This window comes from Anguilla rostrata, chromosome 17 (assembly GCF_018555375.3).
Source record: "Anguilla rostrata isolate EN2019 chromosome 17, ASM1855537v3, whole genome shotgun sequence".
NCBI classification, from domain to species: domain Eukaryota; kingdom Metazoa; phylum Chordata; class Actinopteri; order Anguilliformes; family Anguillidae; genus Anguilla; species Anguilla rostrata.
In genome coordinates, this window is record NC_057949.1 from 6,206,652 (window position 1) to 6,228,415 (window position 21,764).

The 21,764-nt window shown below is 44.6% G+C and overlaps 1 protein-coding gene across 2 annotated transcripts; it reads left to right on the forward strand.

Moving 5' to 3' along the window:
• The first annotated feature begins 316 nt into the window (after positions 1-316).
• On the forward strand, positions 317-20,303 carry LOC135243761 (uncharacterized). 2 transcript variants are annotated; one of them, XM_064315782.1, is made up of 16 exons: positions 317-486; positions 3,698-3,745; positions 3,956-4,009; positions 4,762-4,791; positions 5,178-5,249; positions 5,350-5,397; positions 5,746-5,790; positions 6,163-6,219; positions 11,916-11,975; positions 12,253-12,294; positions 12,376-12,441; positions 13,648-13,821; positions 14,968-15,015; positions 17,834-17,872; positions 19,643-19,696; positions 20,071-20,303. In XM_064315782.1, the coding sequence occupies exons 1-16, from the start codon at positions 420-422 to the stop codon at positions 20,073-20,075; spliced, it is 909 nt and encodes a 302-aa protein (XP_064171852.1). In that variant the 5' UTR covers positions 317-419; the 3' UTR covers positions 20,076-20,303. The 2 variants fall into 2 exon arrangements, with proteins under 2 accessions (XP_064171852.1, XP_064171853.1); XM_064315783.1 differs by lacking the exon at positions 13,648-13,821 and having other exon boundaries at positions 318-486.
• Positions 20,304-21,764: the final 1,461 nt, after the last annotated feature.

Below are 21,764 nucleotides of genomic sequence, written 5' to 3' on the forward strand. Positions count from 1 at the left end.
GCAGTGCTAACGTGCTAACGTACAGACCCAATCAGCCTGTACCTGCACAGTCTGTCTCTCTCCCTACAGCGCTAACGTGCTAACCTACCCGCCCAACTGCCCCGTGTCCGCACACAGTCTGACTCTCTCCCCCCACAGCGCTAACGTGCTAAGCCACCCGCCCAGTCGCCCTGTATCTGTGCATTGTCTCTGATGGGCAGAGGTGAGAGGGTGGAGTCAGACCGGAATATTACGATGCCCAATCGCAGGGCGGGTTTCTGGTCTGTTCGGGGGGGAGGTTAGCGGTGGAAAGGGTATATATAAGCTATGGTGAAACAGAGGCAGCTGTCTTGTTTTGTCGTGCTGACCTACCCATCTCACGCATCTCTCCGCCTCTCTGTCTGACCGTCCGTCTGATCGTCCGTCTGTCTGTCTCCAGCATGCTGCGACAGGGGCTTCTGCGAGCTTGGCTGGTGCTCTGGCTGGCACAGTGCTGTCTGCAAGGAGGTAAGGGAAGAGTTTGTGAGGGATGGAGGGAGGGAGGGAGGGATAGGGGCACGCACAAGACAGCAACAGGTCAGGTCACTGTTTAAAGTAAGAGAAAACCCTTTTACAGATCTACTGTGGGTGAGTCACAGTGAAGAGCACGAACTAACTGACACTAGCTTGGATTTCAGTGCAGAATTATTCTCTGTTTCATTAAATTCTTCTTTATAAAAAATCTCAGTTTGAACAATAATTTTACATTTTCAATGAAATGGATTTGATTTTTATATTTTAGAGTGATAAACTTTTAAAAATAGTTCATGGTTAGTTATTATTTGGTTTCAATTTTTTTCTATTAAATTGAAAGGTGGAAATAAAAAAGGTATGCATCCAAGTTCTGATAACAGCTGATAAAATATGTAAATATATCCATAAGATTCTTCTTCTTCTTTTTCTTGTTATTATTATTATTGTCATCATCGTCATCATCAGAAGCAGTAGTAATTGTAGTAATAGCAATAACAGCAATAAATATGGTAATTTAAACTTAAAATATATGTTCTTCATGGTAAATTCATATAATAACGAGAATGCTGCATTCATGTTGTTGTTTTTACTTTATTTTACGAAAAGTAGGTTATGATGCTGACAGATATTTACTATCACTCACAAAGGGTGCAATATGCTCATCAAAATGTTTATCTTATTTCGAAATCAAAAGTGCAACAGATATCTAAAGCTTTTCATTCAAAAAAGATAGTATTTACCTCCACCCAGAAACCTATACAAGCCACACAAAAAATCCGAAGTATTTCACTCAAAAACCTGAAGCCACCTACAGCTTTTACCTTGAAAATCCTGCAGCTTTGTGCTCTTCATAAAATTTAGGCATTTCACCAGCAGGGGGTGCCGATGGTGTTAATAGGACACTGAGACTCCGGTAGTTTCACTTCATGAGTCCAGTTAGTCATCAGATACACTGGGTGAACATGTGTACAATTTGGATTCATTTCTGAGACAAACTTTTCCCCACATGCACATTTATTATTGTAAAATGGCATCTCCCTCTCTCTCTCTCTCTCTTTCTCTCTTTCCTTCACTTGTTCTCTCTTTCTCTCCCTCACTCGTTCTCTCTCTCTCTCTCTCTCTCTCTCTCTCTCTCTCTTTCAAATTCAAATTTCAAATTCAAATGCTTTATTGGCATGACATATTTAAAAATACATATTGCCATAACAGCATAAACGACAGTAACATAACATTTATTAACTATTAAATTAACTGCTAAATACTGTCTCTCTCTCTCACTCTCTCTCCCTGTCACTCTCTCTTGCTCACGTTCTCTCTCTCTCTTTCTCTCTCTCTCTCACTCTCTCTCTATCTCTGAGGAGGATGACTGTTTCTCACTGATGAGCAATCTACAGCAGCTCAGCGAATTAAATACCGCAAATGTTGAAACCACAGCAATTAATTTTCCATCAGTACATTTCAAAGATGTCAATCAAAATTTGCATTTACACAACTGATATTATTGGCAGGTTTGTATCTAAGTTAATTTTGTGATTACCACGGGTATCGCATGTTGTCAAATGCAGTTCCCATGCAGATCAACTGGTCAGTGTCAGTAGTCTTCATTGCACATGTCTGATAGGCAGTGGTGGGGAGAGTACTCTGTTAAACTACTCCCCAACACTGCTGACAGTGTCCACACAGCCTGACCCTATTAAAATGCACTGATGGAGAGGAACACACTCTGAGGGATGTGTTTGGCTGTATGGTGCTGCCTGTCAGTGGTTGAATTAGGTTACCCGTCAGAAACAGAAACATCTATGGTAGGACAATCATCCTGATCCTGAAATGATGGAGAAATCACTAAGCCATACAAAAAAAAATTAATACCTGTACCGACTCTGGCTATTACATGTCAGATTTCCAACGCCCTTGTCAAAAGGGACTTTTTTGGGAGTACCTTACTGTGCGGGTCTTACGACACTGGGTTTCTCCCAAGTGACTGTGCGACCCGGCAATAAGATCACATTCTGCTTCCCCTGCCACTTCCATTCTGGCTCAAAATCAAAGGACGCGAGCATCGGGGGGAAGTGCGATTCCAAATCTGACAGGCCATCGCGAGAGAGGAGTTTAGTCTGTCAATTTTGCCTTTTTATTCTCTGTGAATGGATGCTTTCTCTCTCTCTCTCTGTGGTCTGGTTCTCTGAAATGGTCAGTTTGGGCTGAATTTGTTGCCACTGTATGCTTTACGTCATCTTACGCTTTACCACCAGCTGTGTCTCTGCGAGAGCGTTAACTGCACAGTGTGACTCAGTCAGTCGTTTTGCACAGACCCTGTCCTCATACGACTGGGTCACGATCTGATCTGTTCACCTCAGGCAGCTGCTGCTATGAGCTCATTTTAAATGTGCTTAATATTTTCCCGGGTTCCATGAGCATGGGCTTCAGAGCAGGAGGTTTTCAAGGCAGCTGGTGAGCCCTTGTGCATGCTGTTTTCGTTCCAACCACAACTCAATCCTCTCAGTCGCAACGCGCTGTCAGTTGTTCTTAACTGGATGCTCATAGTGTCTGTTGAAGGCTGTTTACCCTCTTAATGCCATATTATGTCACATTTCACATATCCATGAAAATTCCTTATTGATTTTAACACCTGTATTCATATCGGTTCTGATGGCGAAGCTTTGGCTTTCTGGAGCAAAAGACTTCATTTGAAAGAGGTTACATCTGATGGACCTACAGCGGAAACCAGCGAAGTGGTTTCCTGACCGTGTGGATTTCTCGCCACTGAAAGTGAACGTGGCTGTGGGAGAAATGTTCAATGTTAATGAGCCGAACCTGCACCGTGTTAAAATGTTTTTAAGCATGAAACTATGGGAGAACTTGAAGATGTTTTCAGAACCTTTACTGGCCGGACCGGACCAGCATACACAGGGAGCCCCCAGTACTAGGATGGCAGTGTAGTTTAATGGTTAGGGAGCTGGGCTTGCAACCCAAAAGTAGGACACTGCTGTTCTGCGAGATGAGCAAGATACTTAACCTGTACTGCTTCAGTATATATCCAGCTGTGTAAATGAATACTATGTAAAAAATAAAAATAAAATAAAAAATGAAGTTGTGTAAGTTGCTCTGAATGAGTGTCTGCTAAATGCCTGTAATGTAATGGCTGGAGCTGGGAGTCCTGGTGATATTACAGCTGACATGAATGCCCTCATGTCCTCTTTTTTAGGGACCACCCTTGAAACCGGGCTCGGGTTTGGAAGGGCCCAGGCTGCAGGTAAGCCGCCTTTCATAGCACCTGTGAACCTCTCAGGAGAGCAGTTAGCCTTGTGATGAACCAGCACACTATCCTAGTGCCACCCCTTCCCCCCCCTTTCCTAATACAGCTAATGCTCCAGAAACACGGTTTATGCCTGCGGCACATGTGTAGTGAGGATTGGAGAGGAGGACTCACGGTCCCCACGGCGATTTGTCTTGTGATTTTTAGGGGCCGGCCTTTCTCTGGGTGCTCTTGGGACACGAGGGATTGCTAGGACAGCTGGTAAGTCAGAGGGGATGTAGAATCAGGTGTGGGAGGGAATCCCAGGGTTTCCCTGGCGACCAGCAGCTGTTTGAAACCTTGCTATTTGAATTCCAGTGGAATCCATAGGATTGTTAGTAATCAGTGTAATTATGACCTGGTTGAATCTGAAGACCAGGCACCTGCTTTCCTCAAGCACACAACACAGCTAAGCTGTGCTTCGCATGTTTGTTTAAAGACATCCTATGCTGGAGGGTGACTTTTGAAATTTTCTGAATAAAAGTCCCAACAGTAAAATCACTATTATGTTCGACATGATTTAATTAATTAAGGTATACATTCAACATAATTGAGCTGTAATTGAATTTGCCTTCTAACTGTCGCTCACAGTCGCTCATTTCATGGTAATAATGTTACCCCTAGCCATCCAGCCAGTTGAAAACGGAAGAGGAGACTTCTTTGATTGTAAATACAAGACCACAGCAAGGCTAAAATAATCCTGCATAGTATGCCTTTAAAATTGTGAATCTCTGAAAATTATTTTTGCTGTTGTCATTGGGATAATGCTTCCCTTCTGTCTGTAATGGAAGGTATGTTAGAAATTGTTGTTGTTTTCATTTTAACAAAACATTATTGCAAGTTCTCCTTCTCAATATATCTTCCTCTGCTCGACACATAACACCAGGCTTGATGTTTTTTTATTGTTCATCGGCGTTCTGACGTTGTGATTTTTGTCGCGTCGCAGTTTCTAATGCAGTTTTTATTACTGCCAGGTCGCTATCCTGGAGCCATGCTTGGAATGGGTAAGCTGTGAACTGTGTTCCCATTACCTAAGATGACTAAGAGTTCCTTTAAAAATATGGAATGTGCCTTGCGTCCCAGCACGTATGATAATTTAAATCCTGCATCCATAAGCACCATAGAAGCTTCCGAGCCTGGCACTGAAGTCTGTGGTAAACCTGCAGCACACAGTTTGTCTGGATCTGAAACAGTCACCAATCCATTCACTTAATCATTGAACAAAGCAATGCATTTTAATCCAGGCTGTGATATTTGTACATTTTTGATTTGGCTCTTACATCCGTATGTATTTGTATTACGATTGAAGTCCTCATCATTGCACTGGGTGATGCAGAGAGAGGAAGTGATGTAAGAAGGTGTGTGATTGGTCTGGCTGTTTGTTACCCAGGAGCCTATAGGGGAGTGCTGGGCAGACAGATGAGGCCAGGATATGGGGCCCTGGGAGGCTACGGTGGTTACGGTAATGTCCTGTTCTATTGTTAGCATGTCTGCTGTAGCCACTGCTTCAGCTATTCCTCTCATAAAAGCTTCTGTGGTCATTTCTGCCGCTCTGATTTCAGGTGCTGGTCTGGGGCTCGGGGCTGGATTAGGAATGAAACTGCCCAGAGGTGTGTGTGTGTGTGTGTGTGGCTGTGCGTGTGTGTGCAAGAATGTTTCTGAGTGAGTGCTGATATGTGTGCACTTGTGTGTGTTGTGGTGTGTGCGTGCATGCGTGCATGCGTGAGTGTGTGTTTTTGTGTGAGTGCATGTGTGCAAGTGTGTGTTTGTGTGTGTGTGGGTGTGAGTCAAGTAGGTTTATGAGTGAGTACAGATATGTGTGTACTTGTTTGTGTAGTTGTGTGTGTGCGTGTGTGAGTGTGTGTGTATGTGTATGTGTACTGTATGTGAGGGAGTAACAGTGGCTGAAATGTATGCAGTATTCTACTGTGTGAACTTAACCTTATCTATGCTTGTAGGGTATGCTGGTGGTGCCTATGGTTACCGAGGGCAACCCTTCGGAGGTAAGTGTTCATATGGATCTGTCTGCTCTATTCTGCACACTGCATGTGATGCAACATGGACCTCATAGTGTCTGTCTCCCACGTGTGTGTGTGTGTGTCTGCCTATCTGTGTGTCTAGCAGCCGGGCCTAACATGCAGAATGTAATGATAAAGATAGGGAACAGTGCAAATAGCGATTACTGCTTCCTGTTCTGTGTTTTTTCAGTGGAGGATGAGTTACAGGGCGGGGCGTGTTTACTGCGTTACTGAACCGCAGACTAATGCAGATTAAACATGTCTGGCTGAGTCATTGCTAGAGTGGGCCTGCGTGCAAAGACTCACACCAGGGGCTAAACCTCCACCCCACCCCCCCCACCCCCCCCCCCCCCACAGGTTATGGAGGCATTGGGACCTATGCTGGAGCAGGACTGGGTATGGGCGGAGCCGCAGGTAAGCCAATCAGAGCTCGCTGGGCCACACCTCCCACACACACACACACACACACACATCTCTACAAACTGCTAAAAATCTCTACAAGCTGCTGCTTTCTGGGTGGAGCCTGCAGTATTTGGGTGTGTCTGATCTGTGGGTGGAGCCTGCAGTATTTGGGTGTGTCTGATCTGTGGGTGGAGCCTGCAGTATTTGGGTGTGTCTGATCTGTGGGTGGAGCCTGCAGTATTTGGGTGTGTCTGATCTGTGGGTGGAGCCTGCAGTGATTGGGTGTGTCTGATCTGTGGGTGGAGCCTGCAGTGATTGGGTGTGTCTGATCTGTGGGTGGAGCCTGCAGTATTTGGGTGTGTCTGATCTGTGGGTGGAGCCTGCAGTGATTGGGTGTGTCTGATCTGTGGGTGGAGCCTGCAGTGATTGGGTGTGTCTGATCTGTGGGTGGAGCCTGCAGTGTTTAGGGTGTACCTGTGTGCTTCTAAAATGGCCTCCTGCCATCTGTGTGATACCTGTGGTTTTTCCTGGTGATTTACCGCCCTCAGTACATATGTTCGCACTTCACTCGTTCTGTTACCGTCCTTTCCCTGCCTTCTCTCCAGGTCTCTCTCCTCCAGGTGAAACAGCTTGTCCCTTCTATTCAGTCCTTCCTCGTCCTCTCTCTGTCAGCTGCACCCCCACTCCCTCTCCTCAAACAGGGTGTGGAGGAGGCCTAGTAGGCTTATGATCACTCCATGGTGGCTCAGTAATAATGATAATGATACTTATGTTTAGCCTCTGTTTTTCCCCTTTTTGCAGGTGCGCAATGCACTTTATACAAGAGACACTGTGAAACATTGTAAAATTAAGTATTAAAGGAGTACCATGGTGATTTTCACACTTTCTCGGTTTTATGTGCTATTTTCACAAGAGGCATTGAAGAAACACAATGAGCAAAGTATTATATATGTCTGTTCTGTATTTTTGGAGAAATATGCGTTTTAAATTCATTGTCCTATTTTCACCCGGTTGAGAAAGTTGTCATTTTGCTACGTCACGAATACAGTAACCACTCCTATTTCCACGCCCCGTAAAGAAATCTGACAGGACACACCGTCCTGCTATTCAGACAATGCAAATATTTGACTAACGTTAGGTTCACTTAAATTAGAGTGCCTTTAGATTATTTCTGGTTATATTCATTTAGCTAGCCAGCTAACGTTAGCTAGCTAGGAGGTTTGTTTTCATAAGGCAATGTTATCGATAACGTTAGCTTGCTAGTTTGCTTTTATGAGGACGTTATAGTTGTGCTTTTATCTTAACTTGGCTAGCTAGATAGCAAAAATTATAATTGGATATAAGTCAACGTCCTTACCATAGCTATCTATCGATACTTGATATACTACTAAGCTAGCTAGCTTGTGAAAATTCAGTCTCCCAAAGAGAGCGCGTATCATGGGGGTAGCTATGGTAACAGGGCACGGTCTGTCAATCATAGCTAACTGACAGTTCTCATTACCACGCCCAGACGGTTCGGGTGAATTTTTATAGTGGGAAATTTAGGCTTAGAAAAATACGTTTTAAAGTACATTGAAATGACTGAAGAATAAAAAAATTATGCACATTTGTTTTGTTGTTGCCTGAAGACAACTGGGAAGTGTTACGTTCAACCACCATGGTACTCCTTTAAGAATAAAGATTTATACACAGTAATGAACAACAATCAAGGACAAAATGCTACTCAGCTAAAAGCAATACATGATGATACAAGTACACTATGATAATGCACACACAGACACACTCTCTCACACACGCACACATGCACACATGCACGTGCACACACACATACGCACACGCTCACTCACACACACATACGCACACACACACACGCTCTCTCTCACACACACACATACACATACATGCACACATACGTACATGCACACACGCACACACACACACACGCATGCACATAGCACATGCACATACACACACGCTCACTCACACACACACATACGCACACACACACACATACGCACTCACACACACACACACACACACGCTCTCTCTCACACACACACGCACACACACACACTCTCTCTCTCATACACACACACACACGCTCTCTCTCTCTCACACACACACACACGCTCTCTCTCTCACACACACACACGCTCTCTCACACACACACACACACACACACACACACACACGCTCTCTCTCACACACACACACACACACACAGTGTGTTGACGGCGCATCTCTCTGCTGATGGCAGGGGCAGGACCTGTGTATTCCAATGGGCAGGCCGGTGAAGCGGCCAAACACAGGGAACGGCCGCAGTCATGTGTGTGACACTCCTCGCCTTCATCCGCATGATTCATTACCCGTCCTAATCTGTGTCCGCTTTCATGCGCATTCATTTACTGCATTTTAACATCTCATTTATGCACCAGTCAGTGCGTGTCCCCTACGTTTTGGGTACTAACGAAGGCCTGACCCGTTGCATGCGCGCATGTGCTCGTCTTCCTCAATGCTGACGATTGCAGGTTTAATAGAATAGAATAGAAAACTTTATTGTCCATTAAATATAAAATAAAATGGAAATTTTCCTTCAGCTCAATGCTCATTAAAATGGCAGCCCTGTAAGCCTCTTTTGCTTCATTAAGGGTTGATCTCCAGATGAGAGCTGTGGTTTGCAGATGGCCCAGTTATCTGTGGGTATATATCTGTGAGTTTGTGCGATGTGTTTTCACCCTGGAGTAGGCTAGCTTTTTTTTTTTTTCCAGCTGCCCTATAATTTGGTTGGTTTGATTGAGCTGTTAATATTTACACTGAAACTCGATTGGCACAGCTCTGAAAAGATAAAGAATATGATGTAATGAAATGATACGTTTATTTACTGAGCGCTCTTCTTGCTGATTTGCATTATAGATTGTCTTTCTTGCTGCTGTTCAGACATTATAAAACAAAGTTAAAATAGATTTCAGTTCACATTGAAATTAAACTTGTTTGTGTGATATATTTGCAAAAGAAATGTGTGCCTGAACTTATTTTGCACAATTTGAATTATTTTTTTAATTCTATGGCCTCGAAAAAATGACTGAGCAAGTCTGATGTTAATAGCCAAAACTGACCAAACATGGACTGCTCCCAGTATGGAAAACGTGCAGTACAGTACATCAGGGATCAGAACTAGGGTGTGTTAAAGTGCCGATTATAAACCAGTGGTACAGGGTTAAAATGAGCTGCTCTAAATAATTAACACACACAAAAAAGCCCAAAGCCAGAGAAATGAGCACTTCTGTAACTTTCCTGAACGAGAGACTATCTGTTTTTCTTTCGCAAAGATGCTGGTAATTTGTCTCATAGAAATGTGCCCATCAGCTTGCGTTTAGCGTAGTCTTGAGTTGAGAATATTTGGAGTGTGACTTGGAGCTTATCAGTCGCTCTCTGGGATACGTTTGTGGTTCCAAAGGTTACGGACCTGGAGGGGGGGCGTCCATTGGACAGGGTGGTGAATCCGCTCCTTCAGGTAAACGCCTCACGTTCTCTAGGTGACTGTGAAGGTGTGTATCGCGCCCGGCATGCTTTATCCCCTGCTTGATTTTGCATGAATGTCAGGACATATTTCTTTACACGTTGAGTTGTCAATGTGTGGAGCAAATTGCCAGGTCATGTAGGCTTGATACAGTACTGGGTGCTGTCTAGTCGGTCAGTGAATGATGGGCCCAGATGGGATGAATGGCTTGTTCTGCTTATTATGTGTCCTTATGTTCTTATGTTCTGGGTGTGCTCGATGGCCTGTTCTCCTCATTATGTGTTCTTAAGTTCTTATGTTCTAGATGGGCTGAATGGCCCGTTCTCCTTGTTATGTATTCTTAGGTTCTTATGTTCTAGATGGGCTGAATGGCCTGTTCTCCTCATTATACATTTGTATGTTCTTATACTGTAGGTGTGCTAAATGTCTCAGTCCTTTTTGTGTTTTGAGTGCCCTTCTCAGTTTTGTCTGTTCCTTAGTTGCAGAAATGAAACTGACTGACTTCCCAGTCAGTGCCTAAGTATAGAATGCAGATGACTGGCAGAGTCTGTGGCAATCAACTACATGACCACCTTGATTATTCCTTTTGTGTTTGATGACATAATCAATGTGCTGATCCTCCTGTGTGCTATACATAGAAAATTGTATATAGGAAATAGAGTATTGTTTTGGTACTCATTGTAGTAGACAGTAGTTGGTGTATTACAGGAAATATTGTTATTGTCGTTATTATTCCCCATCGGCATGGCGATAAAGCCTGGTAATCATGATTATTTTATTGTGTAATATGAGGATGAAAGGTTTAATCCCTGCGGTTTTAGTCTCTTTATGGCAATCTCCCATTGTTAGCATCACCAGCATAGCATAGCTACGCCATACATTTAGTTAACTGGGAACTTGTTAGTCAGAAATAGGCAACAGCACTTCGGTTGCTACGGTTGTTTGACTGTACTGAACTTTTGCAGTTTTAATTCTTTACACCTGGTGTCTGTTTTTACGAGTCTGAAGATCCATCCTGTTTGGTTAATGAACTTGTGGTTGACTGAAAAACAGGAACACAGGTCAGACAGTTCAAATGGTTTCAGTGCACATGCAGCCGGAAAGAGTCTTTCAGTTGTCAGACTGCACATGTGTTCTGTGAGACTTTAGCAGAAAGTGTTCATTGGTTTATTTTTCAGGCAATGCACTGTGACCTGCAGTGAACTGACACTGCCAACGCAGAAAGATTTTCTGACTCGTGTCTCTTCCTTACACTAATAGCATGTTTATTACTGTCAGCTGCGACTTGTTGGTCGAAACTTTTGTTTGCATGTCTCATCCATGCTCATCTGTCATTGGACGGATGAGTGAGACCTTCTGTGTCAGTGTGAGAGAGGTGCATGCTGGGAGAGTGTTGGTTAAGCACTGTGTGGTAACGACCCTGTGGTCTCCAGGTAACGGAGCAGGAGCAGGGTTGCCCATTGGACGGGGCGCTAAAGCCACCAGACCCGGTAAACTCATTGGGAGTGTATCGCGGTGTCCTGAGTCAAGCTGCATGCACTGGTCACTGCGTCACTTCCAGCCAATTTGCGCCAGTGACATTCGTTATCGCATGTCTTTGAGTTCCACACATTCATTATCGCATGTCTTTGAGTTCCACACATTCATTATCGCATGTCTTTGAATTCTACGCTTTCATTATCGCATGTCTTTGAGTTCCAGACTTCATTATTGCACGTGTCTTTGAGTTCCAGACATTCATTATTCTATGTGCCTTTGAATTCCAGACATTCATTATCCTATGTGTCTTTGGATTCCAGACATTCATTATCGCATGTGTCTTTCAGCTCCAGACATTCATTATCACATGCGTCTTTCAGTTCCAGACAGTCATTACTGCATGTGCGTCTTTGAATTCCAGACATTCATTATCGCATGTGTCTTTGAGCTCCAGAATGCATCCTCAACGCCTGGTGTGATCACCCTGTGTGGATGAGCGCTCTCCATCTTCACCTGCCTTAATCGATTTGGGAACAAAATGATTTAACGTTACGCTTCACGGCCCAGGGGCACTGTCCAGTGTGCCTGCTTGCAGTCAGCGGAAGGCCTCCCTGAGTGGGTGATAGAATGGAGCTGTTGGTGATGCGGCAAAGGTCCAAAGGGAGCGCTGCGTGCTGACAGTGCTGTCCTGTCCTCCCGCCCTCCTCAGGTTACGGTGCTGGGGCTGCTGGGTATCCTGGAGCAGGACTCGCCAATGGTTACGGAGCAGGTAATGCTAGCATGCACGGACTGGTACGTCGCCATCTTGGCTCAAACTGCCACATCCACTGTAAGCAATGCCAGCATGCACAGATTGGTACACTGCCATCTTGGCTCTGACTACCACATCAACTGAATTCCCACTGATTCAGGTTAGGGCCAGTTCCCCATTCTTGGAAATCCAGGCCAACCTATAAGGAGTCTCTGCTTTAGGCCTGTCTCATTCTTCCTGTGATGTGATGATATTGTTCTTTGTTTCCTGTTTCTACACCTGTCCTTTTCCCCAGGCTACGGAAATGGCTACATGGGTGGAAACAGCTATGGTGCTGGTAGGTGTGCTTTCACAGTGATTCACCTGGTTATTGTTGTCTTGGTTAATAATAAAAGGTGCGATTATGATTGTGTTTCAGGGTTGGGCCTCCCTGCGGTTTTAGCTGATGGTGCTGGACTGGCTGCGAAGGCAGGGAAGGGTGCAGGTAAGCTGTCAAACCAGCGATGAATCTTACTGAACCAGGTCATAACCTCAGGGGTTAACTCGTTTAGTTTAGCAATGGTCCTTACTGAACCAGGTCATAACCTCAGGGGCTAATCCGTTTATCTTAGCGATGGACCGTACTGAACCAGGTCATAACCTTGTTTAGTTTAGCAATGGTCCTTACTGAACCAGGTCATAATCTCAGGGGTTAATATGTTTATCTTAGCGATGGGCCTTACCGAACCAGGTCATAACTTCAGGGGCTAATCTGTTCATCTTAGCGATGGACCTTACCGAACCAGGTCATAACTTCAGGGGCTAATCTGTTTATTTTAGCGATGGACCTTAAAAATGAACCAGTTCCTAGCCATAGCAGCACATCCCTTTAGCTTAACACTGGGGCTGAACCATAGCCTGGACAAAGTCACTGTGGCATCACCTGTTATCTTCATGGGCTTGGTGAAAGGGGTTTTGAAGCCTGGGAGGTGTAGTTTGTGGGCACCACCATGTTGTACAAATTAGAGCCAGAGAATGCGCAGTAGGGACATGAAGTCTGCTCATCCACTAAGCGCATGAGATACGGGTCACTCGGAAGTGATGCAGACTGTCCCTGATTCATCTACAAAATATTACCGTCTTGTCCAAATAGCACGATAACTTAACAAATTGGCATATGGGGACACTTTTGACGAAGAAAAAACACCTATTGTGACTACTTTTTCTTGTGGCAAAAAATGATTGACTTCATGTTTTGTCTGTATTGTCACATTACAGGCATTTGGCAGACGCTCTTATCCAGAGCGACGTACGACAAATTGTTACCACTGACCTACATTAAAACAGGTGGCTGAAACACCTACGCTGGTGCAAACCACACTGATGCTAGAGAGCAATGTCTCTCAACAAGACAAGGAAGTTAGCTTAAAAAACACAGTGCAGTTTTGGCCGCTTGGGCTAAAAGGTGTTGAGGGATAGAGTTAGTACTGAACACAGCAACTTGAGAGTTTACCCCAATTTGTTTTTCCGCCAGGTTGGGGCTAGGGCCTATGGTAGTCCAGTACTGATCCTGGGAGCCCTTGGGGCTCTCGAACCAAATGGTAAATCAGGGGAATACGGTGAGAAACGAGGGACAAAAAGGTGGAAAACATAAAAGGGGTGTTTTGACTTACATCCGTCATTGTCTCTCTTTTTTGGTAAATCCATTCAGTGGGTGCTGGTGTTGGTCCTGTCGCTGGTGCTAGTCAGCTGTCCTACGGGGGCCAGCCTATGATTCCTGCCGGGCTTGGGGCCAAGGTCAAGGCTGACAGTTTGGGCGAGGGGGCCATGCCCTATGTAGGGCAGGCCTTCCAATCCACAGCCCTGGGGAATCAGGAGAACCTGGGTAAATACTGATAAATGCAGAGCTGAGAGACCTGGGTAAATACTGATAAAAGCAGTGCTTAGAGACCTGGGTAAATACTGATAAATGCAGAGCTGAGAGACCTGGGTAAATACTGATAAACGCAGAGCTGAGAGACCTGGGTAAATACTGATAAACGCAGGGCTGAGAGACCTGGGTAAATACTGCTAAACGCAGGGCTGAGAGACCTGGGTAAATACTGCTAAACGCAGGACTGAGAGACCTGGGTAAATACTGATAAACGCAGGGCTTAGAGACCTGGGTAAATACTGATAAACGCAGTGCTTAGAGACCTGGGTAAATACTGATAAACACAGAGCTGATAGTCCTGGGTAAATACTGATAAACGCAGGACTGAGAGACCTGGGTAAATACTGATAAATGCAGAGCTCAGAGACCTGGGTAAATACTGATAAACGCAGGGCTGAGAGACCTGGGTAAATACTGATAAATGCAGACCTCAGAGACCTGGGTAAATACTGATAAACGCAGTGCTTAGAGGCCTGGGTAAATGCTGATAAACGCAGGGCTGAGAGACCTGGGTAAATACTGATAAACACAGGGCTTAGAGACCTGGTTAAATACTGATAAACACAGGGCTTAGAGACCTGGTTAAATACTGATAAACACAGGGCTTAGAGACCTGGTTAAATACTGATAAACACAGGGCTGAGAGACCTGGTTAAATGCTGATAAACGCAGGGCTGATAGTCCTGGGCAAATACTGATTAACACAGGGCTTAGAGACCTGTTTAAATACTGATAAACGCAGGACTGAGAGACCTGGGTAAATACTGATAAACACAGGGCTTAGAGACCTGGTTAAATACTGATAAACACAGGGCTTAGAGACCTGGTTAAATACTGATAAACGCAGGGCTTAGAGACCTGGGTAAATACTGATAAACACAGAGCTGATAGTCCTAGGTAAATACTGATTAACACAGGGCTTAGAGACCTGGTTAAATACTGATAAACACAGACATAAAAAAATCTACTGCAGGCTTCTGTAAATGAGTTTACAAAGATCTCAGAATGAGTGTTTGGTATTTCACACGTGTTTAGGAAGCACAAAATATGTGACAATCGTTTTCCATTGGTGATGCAGCTCTCATTCTTCTGCTACAGGTGGGCTGGCTGCTGGACTGGGATTGGATGCTGCTGCTAATAAATATGGTGAGTCATTACGACAGCCTGTCCAGACAAAGGGAGCAGCAGTTTTACTGCACAAACTCTGGAAAGTTCATCAAAGACAAACCGACTTACCACATAGATAAAAGGGGTGAATGACTATGTGATTTCATACTCATTTGTGGCAGGAGGAATTCAACTTCCCTACATTGGCTTAACAGTCATTTCAAGACTGTGTGTGTGTGCAACGTTTCCGCTGGTAAGGTTTTGCCGTGGCGTGGCGCCAGGGCAAAATCCTTTCCGCCACACCATAATAAAAAAATAAAAATAAAAATAAAATAATAAATTCTATATATACTGTATATAGCCTATATATTAAATTCATAAATTAAAAATGTTAAACTTTCTAAATATTTCTGCCTAAATGCGCTTTCAAAACCGTACTGTCACGTCCACATATTTATTTTTAAAAAGAGCCTAGGCCGCGCGCTCCGTGCTTGCTCCTTTCTGAGGCGCTTGGAAGACTTGCAGCACGCGAAGGTCGCACTGTCTGTCAAAGTATCGCTTTTTTCTTCGGCGACCAAAAGAAGCTTCAAATATTACTAAAATACCATAGTGTTAACCACTGTTTGAACTGGACCAAAATACGTGCCTGTACCTACTCCTCAAAATACATACTGTTTAAAATAAATTAATGTTGGTAATCAAAAGAAGAGTCGGTTCCTCAAATACAAGTCCCGACAGCTCCTGCCCATCTCAAGCACTGGCGTTAACTCTCATTCGTTGATGACAACTTTTCTTGAGTATCAATTTTGGTTATATAGTCCTCTATTCTTGAAGATAGAACTTCTAGATGAACAATGTGCTCTTTTAATTGTTCTCACCCCACCATAACTCAAAATGCAGGCCTATATTGCTTCAATATTTACAAACAATACAAGGGTTAACAAACCTTTTATGGTTTTAAAGTACATCTAAAACTACTTTTTAGCTCTTGCAAACTGCTATTCCTTGTATCAAGAGCTCGTCAGAGCTAAAAGATGGATTCAGATATTTTTAAAAAACCTATAAGAAGTCTCAAGAGGTTATGTTTTCATAGTCTTGAGCTTTTTTGCCTTTGCTACACCAACCCCCCCCCCCCCCACCCCTCACCCCCCCTTCGGACACCCACCACCACACCGAGAGATCAATTTCACAGGAAACACTGGTGTGTGTATGTGCTCTCACAGTTTGTACTAATGCTTTTATGTCTGTGAAATTTTACTGGGCCTGGTGTGCCACTATTTTGGTGAGGAGAAATTCCTAACTGACTATCTGAGTTATTCTGAAAACACCATACTGGGAAAATTAATCAAACAGAATGAATTTAATTTCTCTTAAACTCAAACATAAAGTTAGCCCGACAACATTTTCAATTCAGTGTTTCACTTTCATTTAAAGACTCAATATAACACCTTTGTTTCTGTGGGTGTGATTGTGTGTGTGTGCCTGTGGGTGGGTAGCTGTGTGTTTTTCCATGTGATTGTGTGCATGTTTCCGTGTAATTGCGTGTGGCAGTGTGCGTGTGTGTGTTTGTGCATGCTTCTGAGCATTGTGCCTGAGCAAACACGAGATCATGTTTTACTAGTCATGCACTACTGCATGTCAAATCACACACTGTGGCTCATGCGTGTTCAACCAAATTTTTTTTCTTTCAGCAATATTTATGCTTATGCATCAATAATGCACTGTCTTCCAGTGACAAATATTTTTAACAGGTGATTTTTACTGAAAAGAAGAAATACTAAAAATCTCTTTGACATGAAATACTTGGCATTAAATTATTTTATCACTGAGTAACAAGTTTGTTCAAGAAAGGACTTCAGAGTTTTTATATTTTTCTATTAATGCTGTTATGTGTTGGGTTGCCCCAAATGCCAGCAGCCATACCACCATGCACTCTGCTCCTGCCGACTGGCGGAAGCGAAACAGGTGTGGGCTTGGTTAGTACTTGGATGGGAGACCACCAGGGGATACTGAGTTGGTGCTGGAAGTGGTGTTGGTGGGCCAGCAGGGGGCAATCTTCCCTCTGGTCACATAGACCCCAATGCCCCAGTGCAGTGACGGGGACACTGTGCTGTAAGAGATGCCGTCTTTCGGATGAGACGTTAAACCGAGGTCCTGACTCCCTGTGGTCATTAAAGATCCCATGACGCTATTCGCAAAGAGTAGGCGGTTTCCCAGTGTCCTGGCTAAAATCCCAGATCTGGCTCTCACAAAAACTTGCCACCTAATCATCCCCTGATTTAATTGGCTAAAAAATGTTCTCTCCCTCTAGTGGAGCTGCTCAGTGACCAACAATAGAGGATTGTGGTTGTACTGGGGAGCTCCCAGGTGTGAATGTGTGTGAGTGTGAAGCAGGGCGTTCCTGCAAAAGAGCATCCATGCTCAGTGAACCTACCCTGGGTAAATAAAGGTTAAATACAAAAAATTAAATCTATTATGTTTGACTGTCTGCGTTTAATCCATTATTTCTTAATCATAACTAATGGCCTTGATATTTGTTCAAGTAGATGGGCTGTAGAGACTTCACTGTTGATTTGAAATGAGCTATTTGGATTTGTTGTTGAGCGTCTGTATATAACTAAACGCAACACGCAATGTCCTTGTGCTGAGGAGACCTCATCGGCGACTCGCGCGGCTGGATTTCCGTGTGGTGCACAGGCTCCGCCTGGGAAAAATCCACCGGTGAACTGTAGCCAGAAATGATCTGTCGTGCATTGAACGCGCGGGTCGCTCTCTCAGCGAGCGGACGACTCCGCGTTTACAGCAGGTCTGACGTGAAAGCAGACTCAAGCTGTGCGCCTCTATCTGTGTGTTTCAGGGGAAGGAGCGTACCTGGGTGCTGGAGTCCCACCAGCAGGTAACGTTGCACACGCTAGGGCGAGACATTAACCGGCACACATGCATGGGCCGCGCGTTAGCGTCACACGTGCTAGGATGCGACAGTAGCACCGCGCGTTAGCGTCACACGTGCTAGGATGCGACAGTAGCACCGCGCGTTAGCGTCACACATGCTAGGATGCGACAGTAGCACCGCGCGTTAGCGTCACACGTGCTAGGATGCGACAGTAGCACCGCGCGTTAGCGTCACACGTGCTAGGATGCGACAGTAGCACCGGCGTTAGCGTCACACATGCTAGGATGCGACAGTAGCACCGCGCGTTAGCGTCACACATGCTAGGATGCACAGTAGCACCGCGCGTTAGCTCACACATGCTAGGATGCGAACAGTAGTCACCGTGCTGTTAGCGTCACACATGCTAGGATGCGACAGTAGCACCGCGCGTTAGCGTCACACGTGCTAGGATGCGACAGTAGCACCGCGCGTTAGCGTCACACGTGCTAGGATGCGACAGTAGCACCGCGCGTTAGCGTCACACATGCTAGGATGCGACAGTAGCACCGCGCAGTCACTGCTAGAGCGACAGTGCACGCACACGTGCTAGGATGCGACAGTAGCACCGCGCGTTAGCGTCACACGTGCTAGGATGCGACAGTAGTACCGCGCGTTAGCGTCACACGTGCTAGGATGCGACAGTGTGTACCGCGCGTTAGCGTCACACGTGCTAGGATGCGACAGTAGCACCACGCGTTAGCGTCACACATGCTAGGATGCGACAGTAGCACCGCGCGTCAGCGTCACACATGCTAGGATGCATTACATTACATTACGGACGTCTTATCCAGAGCGACTTACGCAACGTTTTATGTAGCATCCATTTATACAGCTGGATATGTACTGTAGCAACGCAGGTTAAGTGCCTTGCTCAAGGGTACACCGGCAATTCCTTACCCATTATACTACACTGCTGCCCGTGCAGTAACATGCTCACACACATGGACCGCGCGTTAGCATCACACACCCTAGGAACGCGAGAGTCACACTCAGGCCTTCACACACACTGGCCGCGATTACAACATGGACACACAGTGAGTAAAAACAGCAGTGCTGTGACTCAGACGGTGTAGCAAGACCACGTTAGTAACGGTTACCATGGACAGCCACTGTCACTCAACCCCTGAGGGGAACCTGCACCCAAACGCATGGTGTAACAGAGACTGGCAGGGACACAGTCTGACGCAGGGCTTTACAGCAGCTGTGTGGAGAGGAAGGGATATTTCATCATTTACTTCCCGTTTCCTGCGTGTTCCACTGTGGTTCCTGTTTCTTTATGCCTGACTGCAGGGGCCGTGTGTCTTTCTGTCTCCTCGTTATTTGCAACGTCTCTTTTTAATCCCTTTCTCCTCTTAATGTCTGTCGCTCACCTCTGTCCGTGTTTTTAGATTTTGCCGTCCTGCTCAGGCAGTTTGCGGAGTGCAGCCGGTTTGGCTCTGTGTGCCTGTAGATAAACCCCAGCACGCTCAGCTTCGTTACACATTCTCTACACACACCAGGTACTCCGATTTTCATGAACATGAAGTTTACATTTTACTTCATTCACAAGTTCCTACGTATCGAAACCTCAAAATGATGAATCTCTCCCGTCACACAAGGCCAAACATTTACTGAGCGTTTATACACACAAGTGGTGTCATTAATTTCAGTTGACTGCGACACAAATTTTGAGGGAAACATTAATGTCAGATTTGCAGGAATGATGATTTTTTGATCGTTTGCTTCTGTCTGCAGCGGCGAAAAGCGGCAAATTTGAGATGAACGAGTTCTTGGATAATGGTCTGAACGGTGAGTGAGTGTGGGATTCCTCATCCTGCCCCTTCTTCTGGTTTAAAAATCATACTGTGTTCAAGTGCAGTGTTGCCCTGTCTGTGATGAGTAAACAATATATTCACTCTCTCCCTCTCTCTTTCTCCCTCTCAATCCCCTCTCCTCCCTTCTCTCTCTCCCTCTCCATTTCTCTTTCCTCTCTCTCCCCTCCCTTCACTCTCTCTTCCCCTCTCTCCTCCCTTCTCTGTCCCCCTCTCCACCTTTATTTCCTCCCCCTCTCCTCCCTTCTCTTTCTGCCTCTCCTCCCTTCTCTCTCCCTCTCTCCCCCTCTCCTCCCTTCTCTTTCTGCCTCTCCTCCCTTCTCTCTCTCTCTCTCTCTCCCCCTCTCCCAGGCTAACTCAAGCCCCGCAGCCCTGAATGAAAACTGAAGATCGGCTCCATCGTGTTTCCTTCGTGCGTTTTTGTCGCTGTTGCCGATCACTTCTGTTTTCATTATTTTTGTCTTTCTTGCTCCCCATCTGTACTTTTTTGTTTGAGTCTGTTGCCTCATTCCCTGCACCCGTCCATTCTGAGACTGCGGTCTCCTTATGTGCATATCCCCACTAAAGCTCCGAAAGCACCTGTACCAAGTCTCCGTCTGTCCATCTGTCCGTCTGTCTGTCTCTTCTTTCGTATTTGGCACCTTTATCGGTATCTTGACGTGAGTCACAAGTGTACTCTGTTCTCCCTACCGATTAATTCGAATCCAAATTAGAAAGCCTCAAACCTGCCTTCAGTCCACATCTGTCCTTAATTATTAACATAAGAACTACATATAAATACAAAGTAGGTTTTGTAAAGAAAACACATAACACTTGTGTTTGTTTGTGCATTAAATTTAACGATACCTGGATTCACAAAATGGATGGTGTTTCACTATGAATAATAATATATAGACTGCCTCCCTCCATCTTAAGATTCACAAACTGCCATGTCTAAGTACTTTTGTTCCTTGTCCCTTATCACATGCTAATTTACTGGATTCATTTTTGGAAAAATATATTTCAATGTTTTAGATGTGGTTTAGATGCAGGTTTGGCAGTGACCGTATCGCAGGTTGTTTTTTTTTGCGTTGGTCTTTCGTTAGCACGAACATTCTGTCCCCTTGGCTGTGGTGTTACTGAAACCCAATCTCTAAGCCGGAAACCACACGGCTTCCTCTTATTTATCACAAAGTTAAAGAAATGTTATGCGGCAATATAAACATGCCGTTGCTATTTAGTTCAGACTGAAATCGCAACACATCACAGAATGAGGCGGAGGGTCAGAAGAATATATAATGGGCCTGTGTACTCCTTCTGTCCTTCTGGTGTTTAAGGGTGTAATTGTGTAATTGGTGGTGAACCTAATATATTATTCATCAAACGCAAAAGCATGCTTCCGCTTTGTTTTTGCGGCAGTCTTTATTAGTGTGAACATAAATAAAATAATAAAATAAATAAATAAATAATGACTACATTTCAAGTTTTTCATGCTGTGCACTCAATGCTCTTTCCAAAAGCTGCAAATACAGTTAAAAACATAGTGAAAGGTACAAATGAGACATGGCAAAATAATTTACAATAAAAGTATGGAAAAATATACAGTACTGAAAAGACAACATATAAAAAAATAAAACAATTAAAAACGAATAAAATTAGTTCAAGACAAGTCTAAAATAATGTGTCTTTAAAAGAGACTTAAACTTCGGTATTGCTGGTGCATGTTTGGTAAAGCGTTTCACAGTGCAGGAGCCCGTACACTGAAAGCTCATTCTCTTTCTGTTTTTAACCATGCCACTTCGGAGCTGTGCAACATTAAAGAGGCCCTCATCAGCGTATCTGAGCTGCTTCCCTGGCTTGTAGGGTTCTAAAAGTTTGATGATGTAGTCAGGGGCTAAGCCGCGTGGAGTTTTAAAAGTCATCATTAGAATTTCAAAATCAATTCAAAATACTATGGGAAGTCAGTGTAGGGAGGACTAGACTGGAGTTGTGCGGGATCTCTGTTTAGTTCTCATTAATAGCCTAGCTGCTGAATTGTGGTCAAAGGGAAGTCGAGCTAAATCCTG